Source organism: Clytia hemisphaerica, unplaced genomic scaffold (assembly GCF_902728285.1).
Source record: "Clytia hemisphaerica strain Z4C2 unplaced genomic scaffold, Clytia hemisphaerica genome assembly, whole genome shotgun sequence".
Lineage (NCBI taxonomy): Eukaryota > Metazoa > Cnidaria > Hydrozoa > Leptothecata > Clytiidae > Clytia > Clytia hemisphaerica.
In genome coordinates this window covers 103,517-130,354 of record NW_027103741.1, presented here as the reverse complement: position 1 = coordinate 130,354, position 26,838 = coordinate 103,517, and the positions used below count along the sequence as shown (strand labels likewise).

The window sequence follows — 26,838 nt, the reverse complement described above, 5'->3', positions numbered from 1 at the left end:
GGTTTCTACCGTGAGTATCACAGGCACAGCTCGAATAAATATTTTCTCTTTAACTTGGACTCTGATAGAGGTCTGTGATTCAGACTACCAGACTTAGAAACAGGCCCTTTTTTTGCTCGGATACTCAAAGTTGATATTAAATAGGTTCGTAATACCCCTTGTCTCTAGTAAAATAAATACGAACACTGTGAAGCTCAAAAACGCAAAAAATAAGATCATAAGAATTTTTGGTGGGGAATTGAAACTCGAACCGGGCAACTCTAAGAGACTTAGGGACCACCCACGACTAACGTCAAATTGACGCGAGGGGGTGGGATCAGAGGCAGCGACGCTAAGAAAATCAATCAAAACATCGTTTTTTCGGGGCTAATTGAATTCTCATTTTTCTAAAAGGTAAGCCAGATATTGGACTTAGCGTCATTTTGACGTTAGTCGTGGGAAAATCGATATGTGAGTGGCCCCTTAGGAGATAAAGGGCCCCGGGAGGCAGACAGGCAAACTGACCGACGGGCTTTATGCGACGGTTAAGGGTATGTTTTTAAAGATAGCATAAATGCACTCTCCGTAGCATAAGTACCCTCCGTAGACTTTTCGATTTTTTGTAGTAAGGATGGATATTTCAGCAAATTCAGGAAAAATTGCAAAAATTAAAATATTCAGATTTTGTTCTTTAAAAGAGTTAAAAAAGTGAGAAAAATGCACTAACATCGTGACGTTTCATGTTTGAAATCCTTATCTTATGGTTTACTCCCAGATTAAGGGTGTGGTTCTAAAAGCCATTTTTTTCTCCGCACTTACCGTCAGTTGGTTGACCCACTCTCCCCCCGGTGGAGGGATTAAAAAATTGAAAAGACACATAAATGTATTTATTTTTTTCAAAAAAGTATGTATTATATTCGTTTTTGGTTCTGTACAAAAATATAATTAAAGTAGGACTTGCCACTGCAATCAGCAATAAAATCTTCTTGCTGAGTCAGCAATAATATCAAACGTATGTTGAAAATAAAAGGTCCGTAAGATGAGGGAAAAACAAATGAGGAAAAACTCTTACATTAAAAATTATTCTAAAGAATAGACAAGAATGTGACGAAATTTTAGTTGTGAAAATTATAAATTCTAAAAAAATAATCCCAAGGAACCTTTGGCATGAAAATTCCTCAATCGTGCGTGAAAAAAGTAGCATCTCTATTTTTGAATAATTCCAACTTCAGGCCCGGCGAAACGACCGTTAAAGTGTCCCCAGTGAAGGCTCAAAATGAGATAAAATTCACTAAGAATTTGATAAAAAACTGTCATTTGTTCAATGACCGAAAGAAAATTAATTTTATCTGTTCCGTAAAGAACCGAAAATAAGCGAACAAAAAAGGAACCACGAGCATGTATCAAATGAAGGAGACTGATTAGCTCATTCCAACCACTGACCTTTATATATCCCTGGACCAAGCTATATCCGCTCTTTTCGATCGGAGTTTTTTTGGAATTGGTACCCGAGAAGAAGCCATTGCAATGTTAAAAATTAACGTCTAACGGCGCTACATCATCAAAAGTATTTGAGGAAAAGTAGACCTAGCGCTCTCGATGCATTTTCACCACTATTGAGTAGTGCCGCTATTAGGGTACCAATTTCAAAAAAACTCCGATCAAAAATTTTTGGTTAGCCGGGATTGAGTAACATGGTCCAGGGATATATAAAGGTCAGTGATTCCAACAAAATCTTACAATTCGACGAAATTGGGGCAATAAAACAGTGTTTATAAGCAATTGAGTTATTTATGTACAAATTAAAGAAAAAATATCTAAAGATAATAACAGGTCCCACTAAAAAAATATTAATCAATCTACTAAATTCTGCAGTAAACTCTCCCTTATTCGAACCTTTCTATAATTTGGACTCGTTTATAGTCCCCGTTAGAAAGTCTTTCTTCAACTCGAATCTCTCTGTAATTCGAAAAAACTGGATTCACCGTACGAGTTCGAATTAGCGAGAGTCAACTATATCTTCAATAGAGGTGACTATGGATGACCGGCTTTGAATTAACTTATGGCGATAACTATCAAGGACCAAAAATTCTTCAAGGGTCAAATTTCTATAGTTTGTCACAATGTTAGAATGAATTTAGGTCCAGCCTTGTACCTAGTTCTTTTGGAAAGTTTTTTTGACGATTTGGACAGCCTAAAGTTCATCCAACGCTTTTAAAGGCCGGTCTCCACTTTCGCGTGACATGAGCGAAAACTTTTTTATGACGTAATCTTTTCTTCAGGCAAAAAAGGTTAAAAAAAACTGTCGCCCATTTCGTGCGAAAGTGGAGACCGGCCTTTACGCAGATTCTGAAAGACACCCTTATTGGTTCGACTTTATTCAGTAGATAAAAAGAGTGGAAAGCATTCATCTTTGACGATGCATCGTCAAAGGCATTATCAATTCTGGACAGGCAGGCTAATCAACGGTAAAATTCTCTCTAAAACTGTTTCTCTAGAGTTCTGGTTTTTAATAATAATAAAAATACTAATAAAAATTTGTCCACTTACAATAAGTCTTATCATTACATCATGCGCTACAAAATGACGTCATCGTGACGTCACGAATTATAAAATTACCAGACCACGTGATAACCACGTGATTGTGATTGGTTGCTAGGTCGCTATACCATCGATACTTGTCCATGGTGATCATCTAGAAGCGAAACACAAGTTTATATAATCTATAGTATAGTATACAATTTCAAAGCAGATTTCCATACTCCGCGCATGGCATTTATTCGCTCTAAAAGCCGTGGCTCCGTAAGAGAATCTGTACCTAAATGGCGCATCGCTTTTATCTTTTTCATTCAAATTTGGGATGAATATTTAATTGGCTAAAGCAAACAATCGTGCCAAAACAAAAGCCAATCATAAAGATTAACATAAACATTAGAACCCAGTCGATTTCAACAAAGCAACACTGTTTTGATTGTATGGGCTGAACAACCAAATCAGATCTTCGCATTCACGCGGAGTTGAGCACCAAGTATATTCACTTACCATCGTCATAATTAAGAGGTGATTCAGATCGAAATTCTTGGTAGGAAGGTGGAAGACTTCTTGAGCCGATTGAAGTGATGGATTTTAAGGAGCCGTTCCTCGATGAAATACTATTCGATGATTCTATGAGAGAAAAAAAAAACATTGAAGAAAGATCGAAGGTGGGTTATGGAACGATTAAAATTATGAATTTATGATATACACCATTGCAATGTCTTCTAACATTACATCGAAGACACTGCAGTGATGCTTATCACGAGTAAAGAACATGGGCTAGAGTGCTCTGTACCAGTCTCATGTATATCAGAGAGCGCAAAGAAAGTACAGTATTCTTTGATCAGAAAAATAATATCTATAAAATAAAATTGACTTCGAAATAAAATCTGAAAAAAGTTTTGACCATAGCGGTATATCACGGGATTATTCAATGGCTGTTTAAGCCTTCAGGTATAGAAAAATTTTCTTTCAAGGAAAGGAAACTCGATCCTTACCTGAGTATAAAGGTCCTCTTCCTGTTGGGTGGTGATCGTCTGAAGAGGGAAAGGATTTGTTATTAGGATGACGTGTAAGAAAAAACTTAGTGGTGGGCTATACCAGTTCCAGAATCGTAGTATCTAATTGTCCTAGGTAGATACTATAGATAATATATTGAGATGTGGGTCAACTCGTCAATCCTGACAATAATGGGAAACATCTAGTATCGTTCCATCTAAATTTATTACTCGACTCATTTACCAATAGCTATGGTCAGCTGATTAGTGAAACCGCTCAAGTCTTAGAAACAACCAGTAAAAATAAAAGCGCTGGCATTTAAAAACACTATATCAAATTGATAATAATACTTTACCATTCCACTGATGAGGTGCTTGTTTCTTTCGTGGCGTGGAGCTATCGGCTTGCTTTGGTTCGCTATCTGCAAATTGAAAAAGTAAAACGGTTTTAACGTATAACTGTTGTTGAAGAGAGAAAATAAGCAACTGGATTACAGTAAAGTCTCTATAAACTCGAACATGCACAGGGAACACAAATTTGTTTGAGTTGAGGATATTTAGTGTTATGAAGTAAGGTATGAGGCATTGCTAATTGAAGGGACTAGAAAACTTGTTTGAGTTAAGGAGACATTCGAGTTATAGAGGTTCGAGTTAAAGAGACTCTCATGTATTAGTTATTATTATATACCTGTAGGCAAAAACAGCCACTGAATAATTCCTGATATACCATGGCTATTATACCACGGTAGAACTTTTTTTTCAAATTTTGCTCTCAAAGTTTGATTTCTTTGTCGTTTTTGTTGTTATATCAAAGAAATTCATTACAGGGTTGCCACTATTTTGTTTTGATCAAAATTTAAGAGAATTTAGTAGATTTTAGGTGATTTTCATCTATTTTTTTAGGTGAATCTGAAAATTACGGGGAAAAAATTTAGGAGTTTTGAGAAGATTTTCACACTTTTTAAAAGAATTTTTGAATTTTTGAGGAGAAAATTCTACAAAATTTTCATAACTTCCAATGTTTTTAAAGACCTTTAAGCATACAGAGTGAAATGCTTTTGTTAATAATCATGTATGCCATGAATAGGATCATTTAGCAATAAAAATTTGATAATCAGAGTACTAAATTGAATTTTTGAAAACTTGGTAAAATATTTTTTAGGAGATTTTAGGAGAAAGTATTCAAAATTTCAATTTCCTAAGGAGATTTTAGGAGATTTTAGGAGACTTTTCAAAATTTAGGAGAAAATAGGATTTTTTAGGCAACCCTGCATTAAAATAAATCTATTGTCAATTTCATGAACACATTTTATGACTCAAAGTAATTAAGAAAATTATTAAAAAATAAAAACATTCGAACGTTCGATTATATGGGAGTGTTTTAAAGTGAAACGTTTAACAATTGACATATATAATGTTTCGTTTTTGCCTCTAGGTATATAATAAAACATATATTCAATAGGTTTTCGTTGGTTATTGGATTTATTAACCCTCGGTGATGAATATTCAACTCGGTTTCGCCTCGTTGAATATTACATCACCTCGGGTTAATAAATCTCAATAACCAACTTTTACCCATTGAATATCTGCTTATTGTTTTGAGTCATAAAGTATATCTGAAAGCAAACTACTCCATATTCAATAGAATGAAAGAAATTAAATACCTTGTTTTGCGAGGTTGGCTAAAAAGAGAAATAGAAGAAAATTTAGTTAGGCTGATTCAGAAATTTCAGATAACCCCTAATTTTTGTCTAAATTAAAACGCACTCATCTTTAGGTAAAAAAGAACAAATTTACCCAGCCATTCACCAAAATCAGTTTGCACCAGGATAAGAAATATGTTCCACGCTCAATTTAAATTTCATAGGATTTTTGCGGCTAACCAAAACTAGTTAAATGATTCGATCAATGAGAATTCCTTGCAAAGCCAGTCATAACAAAGGAACAAAGGAACTTACATTCGACTGATCTGGTTGAATCAGTAGAAGATTTGGAAGATCTTTCTTCTTTACGTTTCAAATCGCCCGCTGATGGTAACGGTGAACTCGGCTTCTTTTGACGAGCCAAACTGTTTTGTGCTGAAACGTGAGAACAACGGGACAATGAAAACATGTATATACATTAAAGCAAGGTCATCTGAATGAATCACGGGTCGAAAATTATCACATTTAAACGTCTGTTAAATGGCGATTATAAGCAATTCTGATATAATTTTTTACATTAATTTTTATTAACTATTTTTCAATTTCATCATATCCACTCCCGGTTATCTTTTCAACGAGCCCAAAAACGCTATCTAATTCGTATCGTATCAAAGGGTAAAGCCTTTTTTTTTCTATGCTACAGACTTTATTGAGATAGACTGTAATAGGATACGTATATTCGCTCTGTAGGGTATTTCCAAATGCAACAAAGGAAATGGAATACACACTACACAAGATTTTCACACAAGTGTTTATCCGACTATTAGACAATAAGCACAACAATCAATCATCATGTTGTATGTCAACATAGCGATAAATTAATGCATTCTTCTCGAAACGTATATAGTATTCATGATATGCACCATTGCGATGTCTTCCACGGACTCAACAGCTGATTGGTTGAAAGTGACGTATTGACTGATTTACGTCACTTACAACCAATCAGCTTTTGGGTTCGTGATGTAATTCAGAAGACATTGCAATGGTGCATATCATGAATAGCAGACCTCGTTTGGAAACGAAATAATTATTTAATAATGGCTAAAGAAGTTAGTTAAATAGACTGCTTGGAAACGAGACCAAGCTATGTTTCTACTCAGATCAGAAAGAGAGAATTGGTATGAGAGATCACTTACAACTGACGGGTGGTTCACAATTATACGACATTTCCATCATTTCCTTTTCATTATAACTTTTACCGGACAATTTTTCCAGGTATTGTCGTATCCGACGGCTGGTTTGGAATTCTTCGTACGCTTTCTTAGGGTCCTTCATCGCAAGACTTCCACGACCACGACGACTGGGGTTGGGAGAGTTGCCCATGATACTGACGACCGATTGTGCAACGTTTGACGTGTCGCCGACGTTATCCTGCATCGAGTCCATTTTGTAAGGGTCCTGGGAAGTAAAAAGAAGCAACCGAAAATTGTTTAGTAAAAGGGCAAGCATCGAGTTCGTTTAATGAGGGTCCTGTAAAGTAGAAACATAAAGTTGTTGTACGTACAAATTTTAATTTAATAACCGTTATAAATACGCTGCGATTCCGATCAAGAAAAATAATTTTGCCTTGTTTTTCCAGATTTAAGGACAACCTGCGTAAAATGGTTTATCCCTCTTATAGCAGAACCGACTCAAAGAAGAATATACCAACAATCTGGATTGCAGATCAAAATTTATCATTTTTGCCGAAAAACATAAAGCTATCATCATGATTTCGAAGGTATTTGGCGAGGGCGTCTTTTTTTTTTTCCAAAAAAAAAACACTGTTCATAACTTACGTATCCGATGGCACAGAATTTACAAACACGTCGAACTTCTTTGGCGATCATACGTAGTTTTTCGAAGTTGACCAAACCATCGACGTGTGTTTTATTACCCAGATGCAAAAATGTGATGTCCTTCTTGACGATAGGAAACCATGGGATCTGAAGATGAAAATGAAATTACATAACGAAAATGTAAGTTTGTTTTAGGGCCGTGAGAAGTAGAAAACTGACTGACAAAGTAAGGGCAGGGAAGCTGTGAGTGAGAGATGAGCATCGCCGCGTTTTAACATTCCCAAATACAACATAATTATTGGGCCATTCCATTTTATATCCATACAGGGGGGGGGTCGGACGAAGATTTCCAGGGGTTATCGTTGAAGAATATTCAAGGGGTATAAAGGAGTATTTTTTCGTTTTTCAAGGGGGTAAAATGTTATTCTAAAATTTTCAGAGGGCGAAAATGATTTTAGTTCGTACTTTTAAAGTATAAAAATAAATTTTCTCAAAGGTTTATTTTTGCAAGTTTTACCATTTTCCAGGGGGTATCCACACATTTCTAAGAATCTTTTTTGTCTTGAAAATGTTCGTCCACTCCCCTGTATGGAAATTTAATGGAATAGTCCATTATAGCATGATTAGGTTGGATCTTACCAAAGGCGGATAGCAACGTTCACCAGTAAACATATTTCGATATTTTGACATGTTACGTGAGGGGTCCATCAAATCTTTCAATTCCTGAAATATACCATGTGATAGGTAAATGAGATTAGTCTGTTTTTTCTAGTTTTTTTAGCTTCGCCAAAGCCAAACCAAAAAGCTAAAATGAACGTTGATTCAAATGGAATAATTCAAACATAAGTATATCAAGTTGCCGGTGTCCGAAATTCAAAAAAAAGATAAACACGTCGGACTTTTTTCAGAAAATTCTAACGCTTTCAGAAATGAGCCAGACGAAAAAAGAAATTGTTCTAACCTCGAATATTTTATCATGTTTTTGTGGGAGCCGTTCCCAAGTATTTTTCAACCGACTGACTGCTGTGTTCTCCAGCCCACTGAAACAGGAAAGTAAAATAATTAGATTTTGCTTTGATTGGACGTTGTGTTACAGAATAGCCGAGAGCTCTGGTGACCATTGCAAAAGACATCAATATTATCGGAAATAACGATATAATGTGACTTAGATTGTAATTTGTTTGCTTTTTGATACCTTGGTAGATGGCAGTATGGATGGATGTTTTTCGGATGACATCCAATCTTTGATTAATCATATTTTGGTCGAAGAAAAAAAACTTTTTTGGAAAAACAGATACCTTCGACCTCTTCAAAGACATTTGTGGAGTCAAATACCGACTAATCATAAAATGAGATATGAAAAAACTCACCTTATTAGAGCGTACATGGAATTGTAATTTTTGAAGTCTTTGCAAAATTCTAAACAAAAAAAGCATTTTTAAACATATTCAATGACAAAATGAAGGAGGAATATTTTGCTCTTTTAACTACAATTGACTCTCGTTAATTCGATTTTCTAGGGAACAAGAATTTTCTTCGAATTAGAGAAAGATTCGGATCACGGAGTGCATTTTATATGAATCTCAAGGCTAAAGGGGCAAATGATTTACTTTAAATCACAGAAAGATTTGAATAGTGGAGATTCGAAATAAAGAGAGATGACTGTATATAAATACATTAATTAATTGACTCCTTATTGGTTGAAAGGCAATGACGTTATAGTTTCTCTGAAAATGGGCTTTTCCAGAAAATATTTGAATATGGGGGGTGGAGGATATAACAATTTTCAGTGATTTACCCCCGAACAAAGTGACTTTTAGCCCCCCGGACAACGAGTTTTACCCACCGGACAAGCATCAGTTGACCCCCGGACAACCCAAATTACCCCCAGGAGAAGGCAAATTTTGATGATTTTTTGCTACCCCCGGACAATATATCCTCCACCCCCATGTACGGACATTTTCTGGAAGAGCCGAATATATGGATTAGCAAAGACTTGGTATTTTCGTAACACGATAGATAGAGGTAGAGCTCCATCACAAAAATCGAACAATTTAGTCCCCAAAAATAAAGAAGAATCACATCAACGAGTTTTGAGATTGACTTTTGAGAAAGTTTGTATCCTTCGTCATGACAGAAGAGCTTACTTGCAACTTTAATGAAATATTTGAGTAGCTTGACGCGTTTGGTGATGTTATGCTCGTTGCAGATCTCACTGATCACCCAATACATCTCCACATTGGTCGTCTAAAGAAGGAATTTTAGTATTAATGATGAATGATGCGACAAACACCTAGAAATCCTTCCATTTTATCTTCTTCTTCCAAAATTTGATGTCAAAGAGCTCGTTTACATCTTCGCAGACCGCACCGGGTTAACTTTTTTTACAGGCCATACACAATAGCGAGGTCATTTGAAACAGGATTAAATTTTGGAAAGTTATACTTAAAATGGTCTCAATCATGGAAATCATACATGCATGTAAAGGGGTTGAAATAAATTCTAGTTAATTTATTCTAGACTCGCTGAAAATTTATTAAGACTGTCTTTACCTGTTCGACCGAGCGAAGATTCTTCGATTTTCTTTCATTTTTTTCTTCGAACAAATTGTAAATGTATTCTCTTGAGTCCACGTTCTTAAACAAGTCGAAGTCCTGAAAGAAAAAAGATAATTTTCATAAAGGTTTGCAATACCCTGGAGAGTGCGAAGGTATATCTAATGCACCCAACGAATTAAAACAACACTAAAAACCTCATCTATATACTTTGATAGATTCTCATTATTTCTCCCGGTGTAACACACAGAAAGTCAAACTCCTTACATGAGAAAAAGCAAAACAAAGACGATAAAATCATGTAAAAGATTACTTAGACTCATCACAATACCTGTAAAGAGAGCTCTTTTGCAATTTCCAGCGGTGATAATTGTAGTAGTGTTAGGTTAGCTTCGCGTGCAATTTCCTGGAAAAAGAAGAAAAATGCGATTAAAATAGCAAACGACATTTGTAGTCAAATAAGTTATTAAATGTTAATTTTCGATCGAAGCCCAACAATGAGCAGATATTGTATGGCCTTTCATTAGATATTGCGATTTATTAACTCGAGGTAACCCGATAAAAGGTAATAAATCCAATATCTTAAGAGAGGAGACATGCAATTTATCTTTAATTACATACTCACAATCATCTGCGAGTATTCTAGATGCTGGGTAAGTCGCATATACAATGTTTCGCTATCAAACAACCCTTAGCCTCCTTGGTTGAACAACAAGGTTGAACAACAAAACTGAATAACCATGAAAAAGACAAAATGTGCGCTATTAGGCTTCATAGTCTTGATATATAAAATCTGCTCTTACCTGGGCTACTTCATCCGGTAGCGGGCCTTCTGATATACTCGATTTGATGTAGTATCTATAAACCAGGTATGTTGAAAAGTTTTAGCTTTGTTCACATTGCAAGAAATCTCCTATACCAACTTTTATAATCAGTCTGAGAACGAGTTTAAGTTAATCCAAATAACATCTGGCAGAAAAAAAGAGCCTTTTAGAGATGTTCTATTTTACTAAATTAAAATGCGGCATGCATCTATATTGACAAAGCAAAATGAACAAAAGAATTTTGGGTTTGGGTTCGTCGGGCGCCGAAAGGGGAGAAAGTTGTTCTTTCTATTGTTTAAAAATACTGTGTAAGCAAACGGTAGGAGATGACGTTCAATGAAGCATACCTTCCGTTTAGTGATATCCTATTAGCAAGGTTGTTGAGAGCGTCGTTTAACCTTCGTTGCTTGATCAAGCCGTCCTCCGTCACCGTGACTTGACACAAGAAATATGATTTGCTGAAAAATGGAAAACATCGATGCATGAGGAAAGTGATTCAAATGTTATACAAGTCACCAGCCCAGCACGCGAAGGTTAACTTTAGTTATCTCGTGAAATTTGTTGAGCAACAGAAATCGAGAAAACAAAACTACCAAAGACAATATCGTAAGTAATTCGTGACCGAAAATTAAGCTCATATAAATGAAACGAGCTGAAGCTGACAAGGATTGTTGATAAAATTTGAATGGTTGTTAATCATAACAAGAAGCCGAAGTGATATGAAGGCCCAGCGACTGATTGTTACTTCTTCGACAAAGCGCTCTTCTTCAAAAACGGACATACAACACCAGGGACACAATTATAGCGATAATTTGATGATGGTTGACTACTGAGATTTTATTCAGATTCAAAACAAAGCTTATTCTTACGTTGAATGATCAGTGATCCCGAAAGCATCGATTGCTGTTTGTACGACCTCCCTTGCACTCGTATCCTATGAAATGAAAGGAAAGAATGATTCAAATGTTTAACGCTGTATCAGTGGATAGTTCTACTAACGGTCGGCCCAAAAAGGACCAAAAAGGACAAAAAATTGAGCTGGCAGAACTTCATCTATAATTCGAGCAGGGGTGAAGTATTTAAGGAGTACAGAGGGATATTCTTTTTAAAAAGAACCTGAATACAGTGCTGAGTCTAAACAGGGGGGTCATGCAGCTACCCCATGACACTATGATGAATAACTGTCATTTTGGGAGAATCTTTGTCACACCACCAACAGTACACTCCACTGTGGAGTAATTGTTTTCAGTGCTCAAAAGGGGGTATATCAACCCATAAAATGGATAATTTGTGGCTATGAAACTCTAGCCTGATACTGAGGGGTAGACACCATAGATTTATATAGCCCGAAGGGCTGGATGGCGTGCTTTGATTGAAAAGTGTGCCGTGGTTAGGTAGGAAACCCTACCCAGGTCACGCTACATTACAATAGAATTCCAGCGCTTGACCAATCAGAAGCTTCGCGGGTTTTCGAAAACAATTTCAATATTTTTTCCGATATTCATTTTTTGCCGGAGATGGCTTAAAGCACGACATCTAGTTCCTTGGGCTATACTATATAAATCTAAGGCAGAAACCTCACAAAGACGAACCTTGGTGAGAACGAAGAATCGACTGGTGTGGTCACCACGATAAACCTTGATGACTTGGCTGTTCAAATCCAGAGAATCTTCTCCGTAAGCGTTGGGAAGTTGACCAAACATCTGGTTACTCTGGTTCACTTTCTCTTGTCCTGATTTCGCGTATCGGATTATTTCTTCACCCGCTTCACTTTGGAATTGCGTACGCGTCAGGTCTGTGTTGCTACTATGAGAGAAATTCGGTAAAAAACAAGGTCAATTTGATATCTGATGATTACTAAAAGAATTGAGTATCAGTTTAAAGAACATATTCTCGACAATGGGCTTTTGAGCCAAGTTGACTGAAATCAATTTAACTCGTATGATTAGAACAAAAAAGGACATCTAATGACGAGGATATGGTGATCACCGAACTCTAAATTAAGACTGAAATGGACAAATGAACGAAGATAAAATTCCCCACTCCACTGCTCAGGCTACACACAATGTCACCAAATAAATTATGTGTAGCCGGTTACACATTTTTTTAAAGAAATTGCCATGGAGATGTCCATTCCGTCTGTTTTTTAGAGTTCAGTGATGGTGACGTTAAAACGAAAAGTGTAAATAGCTTGAAAGCATGCATCGTGCGAGTGCTGATATATTAGAGTGTATAAGCTGACCTGACTAAAAACGTTGTGGTGGTTAATCGTGACTGAGTTCATGGCTTAGTGAAAAGCTAATGATTATTATGGTTTCTGAATGGACAGACATTCAGGACTAAAAAAACTACAACGGAGTGTCCAGAACTCGAACCTCTATATAACTCGAATGTCTTCTCAATACGAGCAAGTTTTATGGACCCTTCAGTCAACAATGCCTTTTGTTAACCGGTTACTTTTTCGAAGCGGGCTACCCGGCTTTTTACGCAATGCAATTGGTTCTTTTCGCATGACGACGGAAAATTCATTTTGACGTCACTTTTTCAAAGGAAAAGGAACAATGCGTTGACATCAATTCTCTCATTTTTTTATTTCTGACGTCAGAAATTATAACAATTTTTGATCTCTTTTCGCTTGTTTTTTTCGCTTTATTTCGCTATTTTTCCTGGATAAAGCGCTAAAAATCGATCGAAGCTGAAGGAAACGGTTAACAAATACAATAATGACCGGCTTTTTCGGGCTGTACTGAAAATATTGCCCTCGGTCAACGCAACAACCTCGCAAGCTCGGTCGTTACTTGACCTCGAGCAATATTTCTCAGTACAGCCCTCACTAACCGGTCATTATTGTATTATTATCATCCATATAGCGGTCATTAAGTAAGCCATTAAAGGTTCAATCGGCGGGCGGTATTGAGTGGTTTTGTGACTCAAATTGTCATACCCGCGCTGAGGAAACTAAAGCGCCAGGCTTCAGAGGGCTAAAATATCATTAACGGCCCGGTTATATGGCAATAAAGTCATTTGCGGCCCGCTCGGAATTGGATTGAAGTCGTTGCATTGAAGCGAAGAGACTTAACTAACGTCAGAAAAAAAACACTTTTTGGTCATTTGCGGCCCGCTCGCAAGGTGCTAAAAATTTGTTGAAGACATTGCATTGAAGCGAAAAGAATTGGTTGACGCTAGAAAAAAAACGTTGTTTGAATGTCCGATATGGATAATAATAGTAATAGCATTAAGTTTTCGTTCGTTGTTGTCATTAATTCTGCCCTTGCAATTTGATTATTAGCCCTCTAATGCCATTTGCGCCTTCCGCTTCGCGTCGGGCCCAAATGACACTATCGGGCGAATAATCAAACTACGCGTGCAGAAAATACCAACAACGACCTCAAACTGAACGCTATTGTTATAATAAACTCCATATTTCGAAATTTCCTTAACTCAAAAAAAATCTGTGTTCCCCGTGTATGTCCGAGTTATGGAGATTCCGCTGTAACTTTGTTTCTAATCTACGTGAAAGCGTGCACCGTGTTTCAAAGAATGATGTTGAGTTGAATGTAATTTGCATATCACTAGATTTTAAGTGATGTATAATACGTAATTTTGGTTTTATATAGTGTAGGTATTATCATTATACTGAGATGTTTGTAGCATGATATTCAGTGAAGGTTGATGACATCCACTGGTTAAATGAATAGCGTTCAAAAGTATTTGATAGGCATGCATTTTTATTAGTATACGAACGTTACTACGTGTAATGTCGACAATAATTGAAAATTTGCTCATCAGAAAAATTAGTTAGCAGGAGAAAAGGAACGCATGTTCTTACAATTAACATAGAAATATTTTGTTAAATGTTTTTGTTGGAAGACACCGTTAACATGTGAACCTGCAATAAGTTCTTACTGGTTTTCAATGTGTATGAAATTATGTGATTCTCTCAATATAAAATTTGTTAGTGCAAATTTTACATGCAATTTGAAGATAAAGATTGTGCTTGTGAATTTTGATCGATTTTGTGTTAGTGCGTATTCGGATGGCAATCCATCAACGAGATTTTACGATTTGCAAACAATGACTGAGACCATGTTCGCAGATAACGGTTCCGTTTCGCTTCAAAACAAAATGAAGGCAATCTATTGGTTAGGAGTGACGTAAAAGTTGAATTCAACTAATAGAATGGCTTCGTTTCTGTTCGGAGCAAAACAAAACCGTAGCGTGTGAACTTGTGGGCTAAAGTTTCTGATGCGAATGTTTTAAGAGCATGGCTTACAATCTCATTGGGGACGTGGTGGAGTTTTTACAAGCTCTTATTTGATTTGGTTGGTCGTTAACCAGTAATAAAACAATTTTGTTAAGAACGCGTCATTTTTATTACTTCAAATGACCAATTATTAAAGTATCTTATAAAAATTCCATCACATCTGTCTCATTGATACGATTACTGTCCGATGAAATATTAAATATATAAGTACAAGCTATCATTAGTTTTGAAGTTTAAAAAATATCATGCTTTTTTTTAGTTTCATTTTCTTACGGCGATCTTTGAAAGGGGTTCAATTTGAACCGTTTGAACGCTTTCTTTGGTAAAGTTTGACTTCCCGAAAAATCCGTCCAATCGTGTCCCTGTTAATATGAAAAAGAAAATAACCAAAAAATCAAAATAAATTGTAATGAAGATGAACCTATAAAACAGACTGTCACCGCTGAAAAAAAATCCTAACACTTTTGTAAGAGATACGTTTCATCCGTTTGATGGCGTGAAAGAAAAAACGAAATTGAAGCACACTGTATCAAACACTAGCGTATCAAAACAGTGCCTTCAGTCCAGGTTAATTTGAGCCATAATAATAAATTAAACCCGCAATTTGGAGTTAGTTAAAATGTCGCCATTGAGCGTGTAACTTTTTGGTAATACATTTGTATTTTATTTTAAAAATTCGTTCGATTTTTTTTCATGATAGAGACAGTCTGTTTTAAGGGTATGTAAACATCAAAGGTTTTTTCTTACGATTTTCCGAAGGGCATTTTAATTTTGATTCTTTGCTTGCCACGTGGTAGTGTTTTACTGCCGTTCATTGAAGTAAAATCCTGTGTTTATATCGAGATGAAATGAGATTAAGAACATTGAATTTAAACAATAACATTTCAGAGAAGAATAATAGCGAGTTTATGATGTATTTGCACTTTTGAGGACGGTAGAGTGACTGAAGCGATTTGGAATAACCCGCAGTTCTGACCCGCAAAATCGAGGACGGTAAAAGTGCTGATTTACCGTCGTCCTTAGCTGGTCATGATCTAGTCGAATAAGAACCTTACCGTCTCCGTCGCTGAAAAACACACATACATAAACTCGATAATGTCCTTGGCTGAAAGACTTTAAATAGACATAAAAGTAGTGACGAGATTTGTAAACAAACCGTATGCAGCGGGATACAAAATCAGTAAAAAAGTCACATGTCAAAATAAAAAATAAAAACAAATATGGCTGATATTGATTGTTTCAATTTTACAAGTTTGTTTTAGACACGCGATTTTAATTGTTCTCTTTAATGACACGTGGTTCGCGCAATGTTTACATTTTACTACTTTTATGTCCTTTTAATCCTACAGGAATTGGTAAAATCATAGGAGGAGTAGATTGAACTACATGTGGCAATACAAACGAAGAGAATCTAGTTTAGTCAGCGTTGGGAAACTGAAAATCATACCCTTATGCTAAAAACAACAACCTTTATATCAGGGAATTTTCTAAGCACTTTGAGCTAGGCCGTTTTTGTAAACTTGTATTGAGTTTCTAATATGCCTGAAAGGGAATTTTCTTAGCAAAGCTGTATATTGATGAAGCTGGGGGTTTGGTTGGTGTTCAGAGGGCGAAGATCCCAAAAATATTTTGAATATGTAGATAATTGAATACGTAGATATTTTTGTTTGTAAACAGCAAACAAGTTTAATTTTTCTTGAAAATATCTTTTATATTTTAGATTTAGTTTCAAAAACTCAATCTTAGATTGAGTATTTTGGCCAGTATATGGACAAAAAAAGAGCTTAGAAAAATCCCTGAACTTAAGTGGCAGCAGTACCAACGGCGGTTAGGGAAGATACAAATTTTTTTAACGGAGCCTAATAAAAGGAAAAAGAGAAAACAAAACACACATAAAAAAGTGGGCAAACCTTGCTTCCTCGATGGCTTTGATGATGGTGATCTTCCATGGTCATTGATTTACCTGACTGTTTCGAATTTGACGAACTTACGGCAGACGAACTCCGTTGAACACTAGCCTGACCTTTTGGCACCTCCAAAGTGCCGTTACTTTTAGTCAACGAACTATTACTTTTGGTTTTTTTAATACTGGGTTGAATGACCTCTTTAAATCCTATCGTGTTTGTTTTGACGATCACGCATAAATGAGCATGTGACATGAGAACGTCTATAGCTTTCGGTCCCGTAATATTTTCAAATGAATGTCCATTGACTTCTAATATCTGGTCACCCCTTTTCAATCCCAAATCACTGGCTTTCGAAACCGTGTCCACTTTGGAGACGAAGATAGGAAAACCTCGATCTTTGCCACCGCAGATTGAGAAATCAAGTCGACTGTCTTTAGAAGGACGTTGTAATGTGATTATCCTGGGTTTCGACTTAGCTGAACAAGCCATATTTAAGAGACGTAGCTGACCCACCATTTTCTTTGCTTCCAATAAGTATTCAAACCGTTGCATACTTGTTTCCATGTAAACATCACCCTCAAAATCCGCATAATGGTTGTTCACCCATAGCAACATCACCCTAGTAACCTGGTAAATAAAAGGTTAAAGTAAAATAGTGGATGACAGTGACCAGTGAACGAAGCGGTGCAAAAAAATAACCGAGTTACTAATACAAGAAACTGCTCAACCTATTTTATTGATTGTCAACAACATATAAATTTCCAAAAAGTGATTTTAAGTAATGATTTACTCACCAGATTGCCAATTAAAAAATTTAAAAAATAACGAGCCTTTTAGAAAAAGAACCAAAAGTGTCTATTTTTGGTAACATGTTCATTAGTGTCACATTAGGTTTCCTTAAAATGGAAGGGGCGTTGAGGTGCTAGAGAATCTGAATACTTGTGCGCTGTCTTAAAACATAATCTAATGTGCGAATATATCAATATCCATAAGACAAAAACCCATAAATGAAAAAGAAAATCTTCAGGATAGTACAGAGAGATAACCTACTTTATCTTTTAACTGAGGACGTTCGAACCATTTCAACAACTTGGAGGCGATATCATGAGGTTTGTTGAAAAACACGACGTAAGTCAGAAGAAAATCCTCGACGTAAGTGGGATCGATGACGGAATGGTCTTCCATCAAGTGGTCCAATAGACGGTCAGGTGTTCCCTGCAAAGTGAGTGAAAAAGAAAATGAAGTAAATAAGTGTTGTAATGGCTGAATGTGTAGCAAGTGACTCCATGGAAAACCGAATTCATTGCATTAATTTTCATCTCTTCATCATGAGTCAAATAATATTCAGACAAACTTCACTTAGCTTAGTCAACCTCTCTAACTAAACACATTGTTAGTAATTCATAAAGGTATATTGCGATCTACAAAGAATTCTCAACAACTCAAATTAAAACATCTATAGTCTCTACCATCTACTACCATGACCTTTTCAAAATTTGATTTAATTTGTTTACTGTAGATGCACCAAAGTGGTATAAAAAACACACACACCTTAATAACGACTTGACCTTGTCTACTACCACCATCAGTAACTCGATGTTCAGTTACCATGACAACCTCGCCTTCTTCTTCCACTTTACGACAACTGGCTTCTCCTTGTGAAAAAATCCTCCAATAATCTTCTTGGGCGATACACACAAACTGACAATCGTCCACTCGCGTCCGCATTGTACCTGGAAGAAAGTAAAGAACCAATGAGGAGAAAGCTTCTTTCATCGTCTGCTTTGAAAGCAAAATAAATTGGCACTTTTCAGATCACCTTGCACTCAATTCAACAACACTACCAAGGAATAATACCGAGTTGAAAAAGTAACTGGTTCAAATTACAAGAATAAGATTCAATGAGTTTTACCTCAGAGTGTTTGATAAATTTATGCCTGGAATCAATAGACTGAAGAAGATTGCTTTGAAAATTGAGATGTAATATTTCGAAATTACTGCAAAACAATCTTGCAAACTTGAGGAAGATGTTGTTTACCTTTATGGTACATTTTCTTTTTCTCGGTATGCACACCGAAAGCGTCACCCAGATGAAGAGAGACAGGTGCTTCTCCTTCGATGAGAATGTCAACCGATCCATTCAATATCACTGACCATGAATCCATCTAAAAATGAAAAAACACAAAATTTAGAATGTGATACAATGCCTGTCTTCAACTTTGATACAATGACTGCCATAACAGTGCATCACGACATTCCAAATTAAAAATCTATCCACAAATTTGTGCTCACATTATGTTTAGATGCTAATTTACGTTTATGAAAGTATCATCAAACAAAAAGTTATTTCAGAGCCAAGAAGGTGCATTTGTATCATACAAGCTATTGTATTTAGCCATGTTGGCCCTGGTGTACGGCTCTTGTAATTGGTAAATTAGTCCAAGCTAAAATGTGAGAAGATTCATTTCTCCTTGCTAAAATTTGCAATGTGTCATTAATTTGAAAGAAGAAAAAGGATGTTTTTATTAGCAATCCCTGCATTTTACTGTCACACTTGAACCCAGCCCTCCGCAGGGATTTCTAAGCACTTTGAGCTAGGGTCGTTTTTGCAAACTTGGAGTGAATTTCTAATATGCCTGGAAGGGAACTTACTCAGCAAAGCTGTACATTGATGAAGCTGGGGGTCTTGTGGGTGTTCAGAGGGCGAAGCCATGGTGTCCTTTAGGGTCTCTCCCCCATGCCTAGAATGAAAATTTTCCATTCCACCCCCTCATTTTTCCCCACCCTGCCTCTAAATATTTCTCTTTCTCCCGGCCCTCAAGCATAAAAAGCTGTAATTTGACGAATTTAACACTTATTGTTTTCCCTAAAGTAGTTCTAATTCAAGAATAGATGGAAAGGATGGTTGTTTTTAAACCGTAATATTGCTGGTTGAAATAAATGAAAGAAAAACGAAGCATAATGCTATACACTCAAATCTTCTATGATCTTGATATTCTTGATCACAACATCATCTCATAAAACCAGATGTTTTTCAATTTTGAATTGATTTTGGTGAGTTCCCAAAATTTTCCATATTCACCCCCCCCCCCATACGTCCTTTTTGGCCTTAAAACCCATTCCCCCTGAATCCAGGGGGGGGACACTATGGAAGCTCCCAAAAACTCTTGAATATGTAGATAACAATTAGTTATTGTTGCTCATAAACAACAAAAGATTTCGCTAGAAAAATCTCATTTAATACTTAGATTGAGTATTTTGGCCGGTATACGGACATAAAAAAAGTACTTAAAAAAATCCCTGCTCTGGTAGTGGAGGAATCGGTGGAAGAATGAATGCTCACCTCTTCTTTATCAGACATGACGGTGGCTCCGGCTTTCTCCACAACAGCAAATACCATAACTTTACACATTTCTAGTTTGATGTTGTGTGATAAACTGTTGAAGGCCTAAATGAAAGTGAAAAAGTGTTTGATTAAAATGATATAATTTCTCTTTGGAAAGTAAAAAAGTGTCGTTCTGGCGATTCCCACTTAATCTCAACGTATTGCACTCACTGCCAGTGACATAGTAAGCTTGTTTCTAAACATATGAAGATCAGATGGGAGTCTCTATGTGTAATAACTACAATACAAAACAGGACTTTTTTAAAAGATTGGTTAAGGGTGAAAGTCAGGTAGAATAAGGAAAATATATCAAAGAGAAGCTTAACCAGGTCAAAGAATACAATGAATTTCTTACTGGCAAATGCTGCATGAAGTCCATGAGTATATCTGAAAAAAGTTATAAAATAAAATGAGGTATTATGTACTCCAAATGTAAAAAAGATTTCCCCATAACACTAGAGGAATTCTAGATCTTATTTTTTTTGTGGTACCTATCTTGTTGAAAGTCTTTTTTTGGGTAACTTCTAAACGTCTTTGCAAGAAGTGATGCACTTCAAATTTTCCAGTTATTTATTTTAGACTACATGTTTGTCAATCTTTATTTGGGATCCATCTCATCTCCACAAGTTTCCAGAAGACCTTTCTCCTTTTACGCTTTGACGTGAGGCTATTCTTTATACTAAAAAGGTCCATTCATTTCAAAAAGGCCTAACTGTAAAAGTAAATAAATATAGTGGAAGTTTTAGCTGATTGAGCCCAAAAGCCAATTTTAAGAGTTGTCATCAATAATGAGAAAGTGAGGCAACACTTACGTATGTCGTTTTCCGTTCTTTCTGAAGGCTCTTTTTCCAAACAATCTCGCACAATATCTCGAACAACAGCTGACTAAAAATTTAGTGATAAATAATGTAATAAAGGGTCGAATATTGACATTGGGAAGGTTTGGGAAAGTTCTAGTTCCTTCTAAAGTATACCATAGTAGTTTATTTAGTTTTTTCCCATCTGATAGTGATGTCAGACTTGGGCTGGGGTTGTAATCTAGGCAAAATTTTATATTTGCTTTCCTTTATTCTTACGTTCAACAGTTAAAATGAAATGTGAATTATTTTTTGTATAGTCCAGACTGCATCATTTGAGGTGTGTGATAGTATGCCCACATCTCCACACACACCAAAGATGTCTGAGGATTGCGATCAATCACACCCAAAACATTTAAAATTATTTTCACAATTAGAGCTGTACAGAACAGTCCTTGTTTGAACGATTCCAGAACTGGAAATGAACCAACAAAAAGAATATGTTTTTACAAACCTCACTTGGCATGACATCATCTTCATCATCTGAATCAAGGTCCACTGAAAAGAAAAAGGGAATTTTTTTTGAGTTATCAGGATTAGAACTTTATGAGATTTATATATACATAGAAATCAAACAAAGTGATCCCTTGAGTTTTACAGCTTTCCCTTGGGTTTTACAGCTTTCCCTTGAATTTTACAGCTAACAGCTATGTTTACAGGGATATTAAAATCAGGGAAGCACACCCGCCATCCTTCATAATCTGACAATGAGTTACATAGCTTCAGCCAGGTTTCTAGCTCCCCCCAACAAAGTAAGATCCCCCAACAATTTAGCTCCCCCCAAAAACTTGCCTTGTGCTAGGTCCCCTAACACTTCAGGTCCGGCCTCCGTAGAGAGAAGTCAATAAAAAATATATGCGAGTACAGTACTGATAAATGAAAACTAAAGTTTACTTGTATTAATATTTATCTTTATAAATCTTTTGCTTTTTATATTTGATTTAATAGTAAGATCAGAGATCTTTTAAAATTAGCTGAACAGCCCCCACAGTCTCTAACAATCTAGGTCCCACCGAAATATTTTGCCAAAATATTTCTTAGCCCCCCCCCCCAAAAAAAAAAAGTAAGGGGGCTGAAGCTATGGAGTTAAATACTAAATATAATAAACATCTACTTTTTCACCTACTCTTAATAGCAGGTGGTTGATAAGGTACAAACACATTGGTCCGAACTGAACGTAAACGGAATGTTTTGAGAAATTTCATTTTGAAGTGGAAAAACACTGGATAGATGGTTCGAATGATCCTTGTTTTCCAGGGTAGCCGCGTCATATTCATTCTAGGGAAGGCAGATGCAACGACAACAGGTCTCCTGGATGACCTTAGACTTCCAAGCCTTGTGAAAATATTTGGGGCTGGATCAAAACTTTGTCGCCTTTCAATTTGCCTTTTTTTCTGTTCATTCTCAGAAGTGGTATTCACGTGTTTGAGACGTTTGGCGTGAGGCTTATTTGCAGAAAACAACATCCTCTTTGGAAGGCTTAATTTCCTCCATCATCTATAACTTGCATCTAGAGACTCCCATCAGTCACAAGCATTTTGATCAACTTTAGTTTGTCTTTATCCTGTCTTGGGTCAGTTCAGTATTGAGAACATTGAAATTTTCATGTAAATCCAAACCATATTTTATTAAAGTAAAGAGCATTAGAAATATCGACAAAAACAAATAAGTTTTGATGAAAATTAAAAAGAGAAGGTTTTTGAGAGTGTTTCACACTATATGAAGATTAGAATAGTAAAATTTTCTTCATCCCCATTGGATGGTCTTATTGATCATGTAAGACAAAACAGATTGTTAATTTTTGTCAAGTTAGAAACTTTTTATAATAGGATTTCAGTGTGGTTTATACTAGATCGTCCTTCCTTTGAAAAGTTACATTTTCAAAGTAGATTATGGTTGTGAGTGTGTATGATGGAATGAGTTTGTAGATCCTTTTTTTAACTTTTTTTAAAGAGTTGAGATTAAAAACTTTGGAGAGTTGCCTGACTTGTTCCAGAAGATGGTAGTAGTGATTTACTCATGGTACACTTCTTCAAATTTTCCAATTAGGACTGGTTTTTATTAATTTTGTTTCCATGTTAAATTTCACTTTAAAGCTAAGTTCCAAAAGAAAACCTATTAAAATGTGAAAGTTTGCCTCCATATTATTACTTCGTTAAACTAGAGTAAGGTCAGGGATATGGATTGCGTCGGGAAGTACATGAAACCAAACCTATTTTCAGTTTTCAAACAGCAAAATCAGATGACCATAGAGCAATCTACTTTAGTTTCATTCCCTTTATAAGTAACCGTCAGGGGTCATAACCGCAACCACTTGGTGGAAAGATAAATGCTTAACTGGGAGAACCATTCCGCAATTCAAATTTAAAAGCATAATTATCTTTAAATCATTCACATTTACTTACACTAGGGGGCCAAGTCTCAGGTCCTAGGTGGCAACTTTTATAGACTAAACGAAGCATGTTCCATTACAAAGTTTAGTATATAATTAGACTTCGTTTAGTCCTATAAAAGTTACCACGGGACCTGAGACTTAGCGCCCTACTATTAGGGATATGATAAACACTTACCAATAGTTTCCTTCATTCCAGAAAGATCGAGGTCAGGCTCATCTAAACGACTCCCCCTGTGCTGTTTTTGGTGTTGTTTTGACGGTCTCTGTTCCTGTTTTCTTGCCATTTGATTGAAGTAAGGCTCATTGTTTACTAACATTTGGGACATCTCAGCAAGATTTGGATCCTTGAAAGAAATCATATAATTTAGATGTTTGGAAAGTTAACATAAAGCTTACATTAGCTTAAAAACATTAGATATAGCACTCAATTCTCATATAGTCTTGTTAGAATTAACCATTACACACTGTCTGAAGCCTCAGCATAGATTTAGAGATGTAATTTGGAGAGTTTGATGGTATAAAAGATTTTTACTTGGTGTGTCAAACTCTTGTCATCGCCTAAGTTATTTGGTTTTGTCCCAAATGGAAGTTGCACTGCATTTTGTGGGTAATCAATCTATGGTGAAAGTAAGATAGCAATAATAGATAAAATCCAAGCCAAAATAACTAAAATAAAAATAAAAAAGCCTGACACTTCTTTATTTTGAGATGCGTCAATTACGTGAAATCTTATTATGAGATATTCTACATTAGCACACAGAGAAACACTTGTGAGCTTTCAGTTTTCTTTTAAAAACAAACAAAACAAAAAACAAAAAGACAACATGAAATCATTACTACACAAACAATCAGAGAAATATTTCAGACATGAGAGGCCTGATGTATACTTTGAAAACAACCTTCTCTATAAAATCTGTGTAGACATATTCTTGATATCACATTTAGATAGATAAGTGCAAGAGTGGTGAAAAAAGGTTTTCCTTGAGCGAGGAAAAAGTATATTCCATGAAGAGGAGTATTGAGAAAAATATAAATTAAACCTCAGGGATAAATTATTGAATATTTCTCTATCCATTTCAGCTGAATTATTGATGAGCCAAGAAAAAAACAAGAAAAATGAGAAAATGAAATATATTTGATGTTCATTCCATGCAAATAATGTTTGTTATCTAGATAATCTAAGAAGCAAAGATTTTTGTTATTATTTGAAGGATTTATTGGAGACCTACCACAATCATTTCAGAACGTTCCAGAATGAGGCAGTCTGAGATACGGCGTCCAGTTTGGGTGACTTGTCCAAAGCTAGAAAAATGAAAACAAATAAATGGTAAGTAATCACACTTTATAATTAAGCACTGCGTGTAATACTTGAGATGTTGTCAATATATCTTGGGGAAAGAAAGGGATCTTTAGGGAAACAATCACCTATAACATTTTAGGTTAAGCTTGATACTAACACGTGAAAAGTAAACAAAATGATAGGGAACTTCTAGAGCTTATGAAAAAGAATTTTCAGTGAGTTTCATAATGCAAGAAAAAGTTTAAAATTAATAGATGCAACATCAAAAGAAGCTAAATAAAAAACACAAAAGATTCCTTATTCCTTAGGCTACCTTATATACATTAGACCTAGACCAAATAAAATAGGAGGATTCAAGTAATACCTGCAACCAGGATGATAAATTGCACCTTCCAAATACAGGGAGCCTGACAGTAAAATGTACCAACATGTTGCAATATCTTGAGCTCTAAATTCATAAACAAAATAAAGAAACATGAAACCAACCAAAATTTTGAAAAACACAAATCATCCCTTCAGTAAAACAGCTGCTTTTTTTAAATAAAAGGTTTTGAGCTAAAGGTGTTTGGTAGTGAATAACAAAAAGGATAAGCTTATTATATTATATTATTGAGCAAAAATCTTTTCCAGGATAAAATCATCTAACTTTAACAGCATCTTTTAGAAGAAAGCATTGTTCATAAATAGTTGGAAACTCACTGATAAATTGTTTGATTGGATTCATGAACTTCATAACGTGCATTTTCTGCCATCTTCCTTACTTCACCCTCAGGCAACTTAGAAACGACTTTGATTTCTCGAAGATGACCATAGATAGTTTGCACCTCCTGTTGAAACGACAAGTATTGGTCTACAAGTGCTGTTGGAGGCAACCTTAAAGATCCTCTGAGACTCTATGTACCAAATAATAGGGGAGCGTGCGACCCAAGTACCTTTTTGTAGTATAATGTCTTTGGTATGACCCAACCAGGGATTAAACCCATTTTCTCGCTGTAGTCCGATAGACCTTTTTTCAAAGAGGACGTCCTGTTGAATAATTATGTAGTCCAGCCATAAAAACAATGATAGAGCCATGCATAATTAATGTATCATGCATATTGTAATAATTATGCATGGTTTTATCATTGTTTTTTTGCTGGCCTACATAATTATTCAACAGGGTGGGCTCTTTGAAAAAAGGTCTATGCTCTACCTTTGCACTAAGATAACATTAACACTAACATAATTAAAGCCATCCAAAATGTTAAACATTAAAATACAAGAAAAGATGTTATGTCTCATTTACTTAATGCACTACTAATAAGTATATATTGTTAAAAAAATATTTCACGTAATAAGGGCTAGAATTACCTCTCTACTTCTAAGATCCTTTGGAGTTGCCAGGAGCCGTCGAAACTGTGTGGCCAAATCATGATCAGGCGCACCACTATTCATATAGGGCATAGTTCCAATCAATAATCTACGTCTTCCCAAATATATTGATATCAGTCATATTACAACTTTTGAGGTTCTTTAAAGTCTTTTTATTTCAAGTGCAGCATTATATTTCAATAAACTAATTTTATATTGAATTAACCATGTATTTTACAAGCCATAAACAAAACTTTCTGAATTTCTTAAAAAAAAAGATTTTGAAAAATAAAGGAATATTTGATTGAAAACATCATCAAAAAGACATTTTTGAGACAAAAATGTTTGTTAATTGATACAATACAAGTAACTCTTAGTTGGAAATAAGGCTAAATGAAGACCAGGCATCTTATCTTATCTATAATCAGTAAACTTTTTTGGTTTTTAAAATCTTTATGAACAAAATCAATAAATTGACAACTTGAAAATCTTAATTTTAGATTAAATAAAGGAAGAAAACAGAATCGGATCACGTCCTTGGAAGCATATATTGTATTGAACAAACGTTAGTGAACCCTCATTCACCCCAATTTGACATGATGCAAACCAAGTAAGAAATGAACATTGTATTGTAAATCAAAACGATAATAAGGACCTAACTAACTTTTTCAATTTTTTTCTTTAAACAAAAACAGATGGCCCAGGACAATATTTATGCTATAAACTTTAAATTCAAATAATGAAACAACATTATAATTTCAATATGCCTGGATACATTAGCAACTTGTTATGTAACTGTCCTTTTGGGTTCTTTTCCTTAGAAAATCTCATCTCTCTCTTAGGTTTGTTAAATTTTTTCAATTATTTATATATAGGTTGCCCAGCCGTATTAGAGAAATCTATTTTTCAAAAGGGTTGTCTTCCTGCTTTGGGTTGGGCAGCATTAAACTCAATTTTTGATTAAAATTTTATATATCATTTTTTATTAGTTACTGTATATATATTATT

The 26,838-nt window shown here is 35.4% G+C and overlaps 1 protein-coding gene across 2 annotated transcripts; it reads right to left on the bottom strand.

Annotated features, from left to right (window-relative positions):
- Window positions 1-2,468: 2,468 nt before the first annotated feature.
- LOC136805207 (rap guanine nucleotide exchange factor 6-like) lies at window positions 2,469-26,099 on the bottom strand. 2 transcript variants are annotated; one of them, XM_067061772.1, is made up of 33 exons: window positions 25,831-26,099; window positions 25,180-25,307; window positions 24,845-24,928; window positions 24,410-24,482; window positions 23,713-23,796; window positions 23,356-23,524; window positions 21,240-21,283; window positions 20,741-20,813; window positions 20,284-20,315; window positions 19,887-19,991; window positions 18,582-18,708; window positions 18,095-18,276; window positions 17,594-17,758; window positions 16,547-17,170; window positions 15,384-15,463; window positions 11,965-12,178; window positions 11,242-11,306; window positions 10,720-10,830; window positions 10,352-10,406; window positions 9,880-9,954; window positions 9,546-9,647; window positions 9,141-9,240; window positions 8,364-8,412; window positions 7,955-8,033; window positions 7,633-7,716; window positions 6,994-7,140; window positions 6,352-6,613; window positions 5,471-5,590; window positions 5,177-5,194; window positions 3,869-3,934; window positions 3,513-3,551; window positions 3,022-3,144; window positions 2,469-2,674 (listed from the first exon to the last, which is right to left on the bottom strand). In XM_067061772.1, the coding sequence occupies exons 1-33, from the start codon at window positions 25,921-25,923 to the stop codon at window positions 2,643-2,645; spliced, it is 3,804 nt and encodes a 1,267-aa protein (XP_066917873.1). In that variant the 5' UTR covers window positions 25,924-26,099; the 3' UTR covers window positions 2,469-2,642. The 2 variants fall into 2 exon arrangements, with proteins under 2 accessions (XP_066917873.1, XP_066917872.1); XM_067061771.1 differs by lacking the exon at window positions 15,384-15,463 and adding an exon at window positions 14,910-14,998.
- Between the last annotated feature and the right edge of the window lie 739 nt (window positions 26,100-26,838).

Coding starts and splice junctions, on each gene's coding strand:
- LOC136805207 (XM_067061771.1), bottom strand. CDS start 25,923: ATGCCCTATATGAATAGTGGTGCGCCTGATCATGATTTGGCCACACAG. Junction 21,284..23,355: donor TGGAATGAAGGAAACTATTG/GTAAGTGTTTAT, acceptor TTTTCTTTTCAG/TGGACCTTGATTCAGATGAT. Junction 7,717..7,954: donor AACATGATAAAATATTCGAG/GTTAGAACAATT, acceptor GGTATATTTCAG/GAATTGAAAGATTTGATGGA.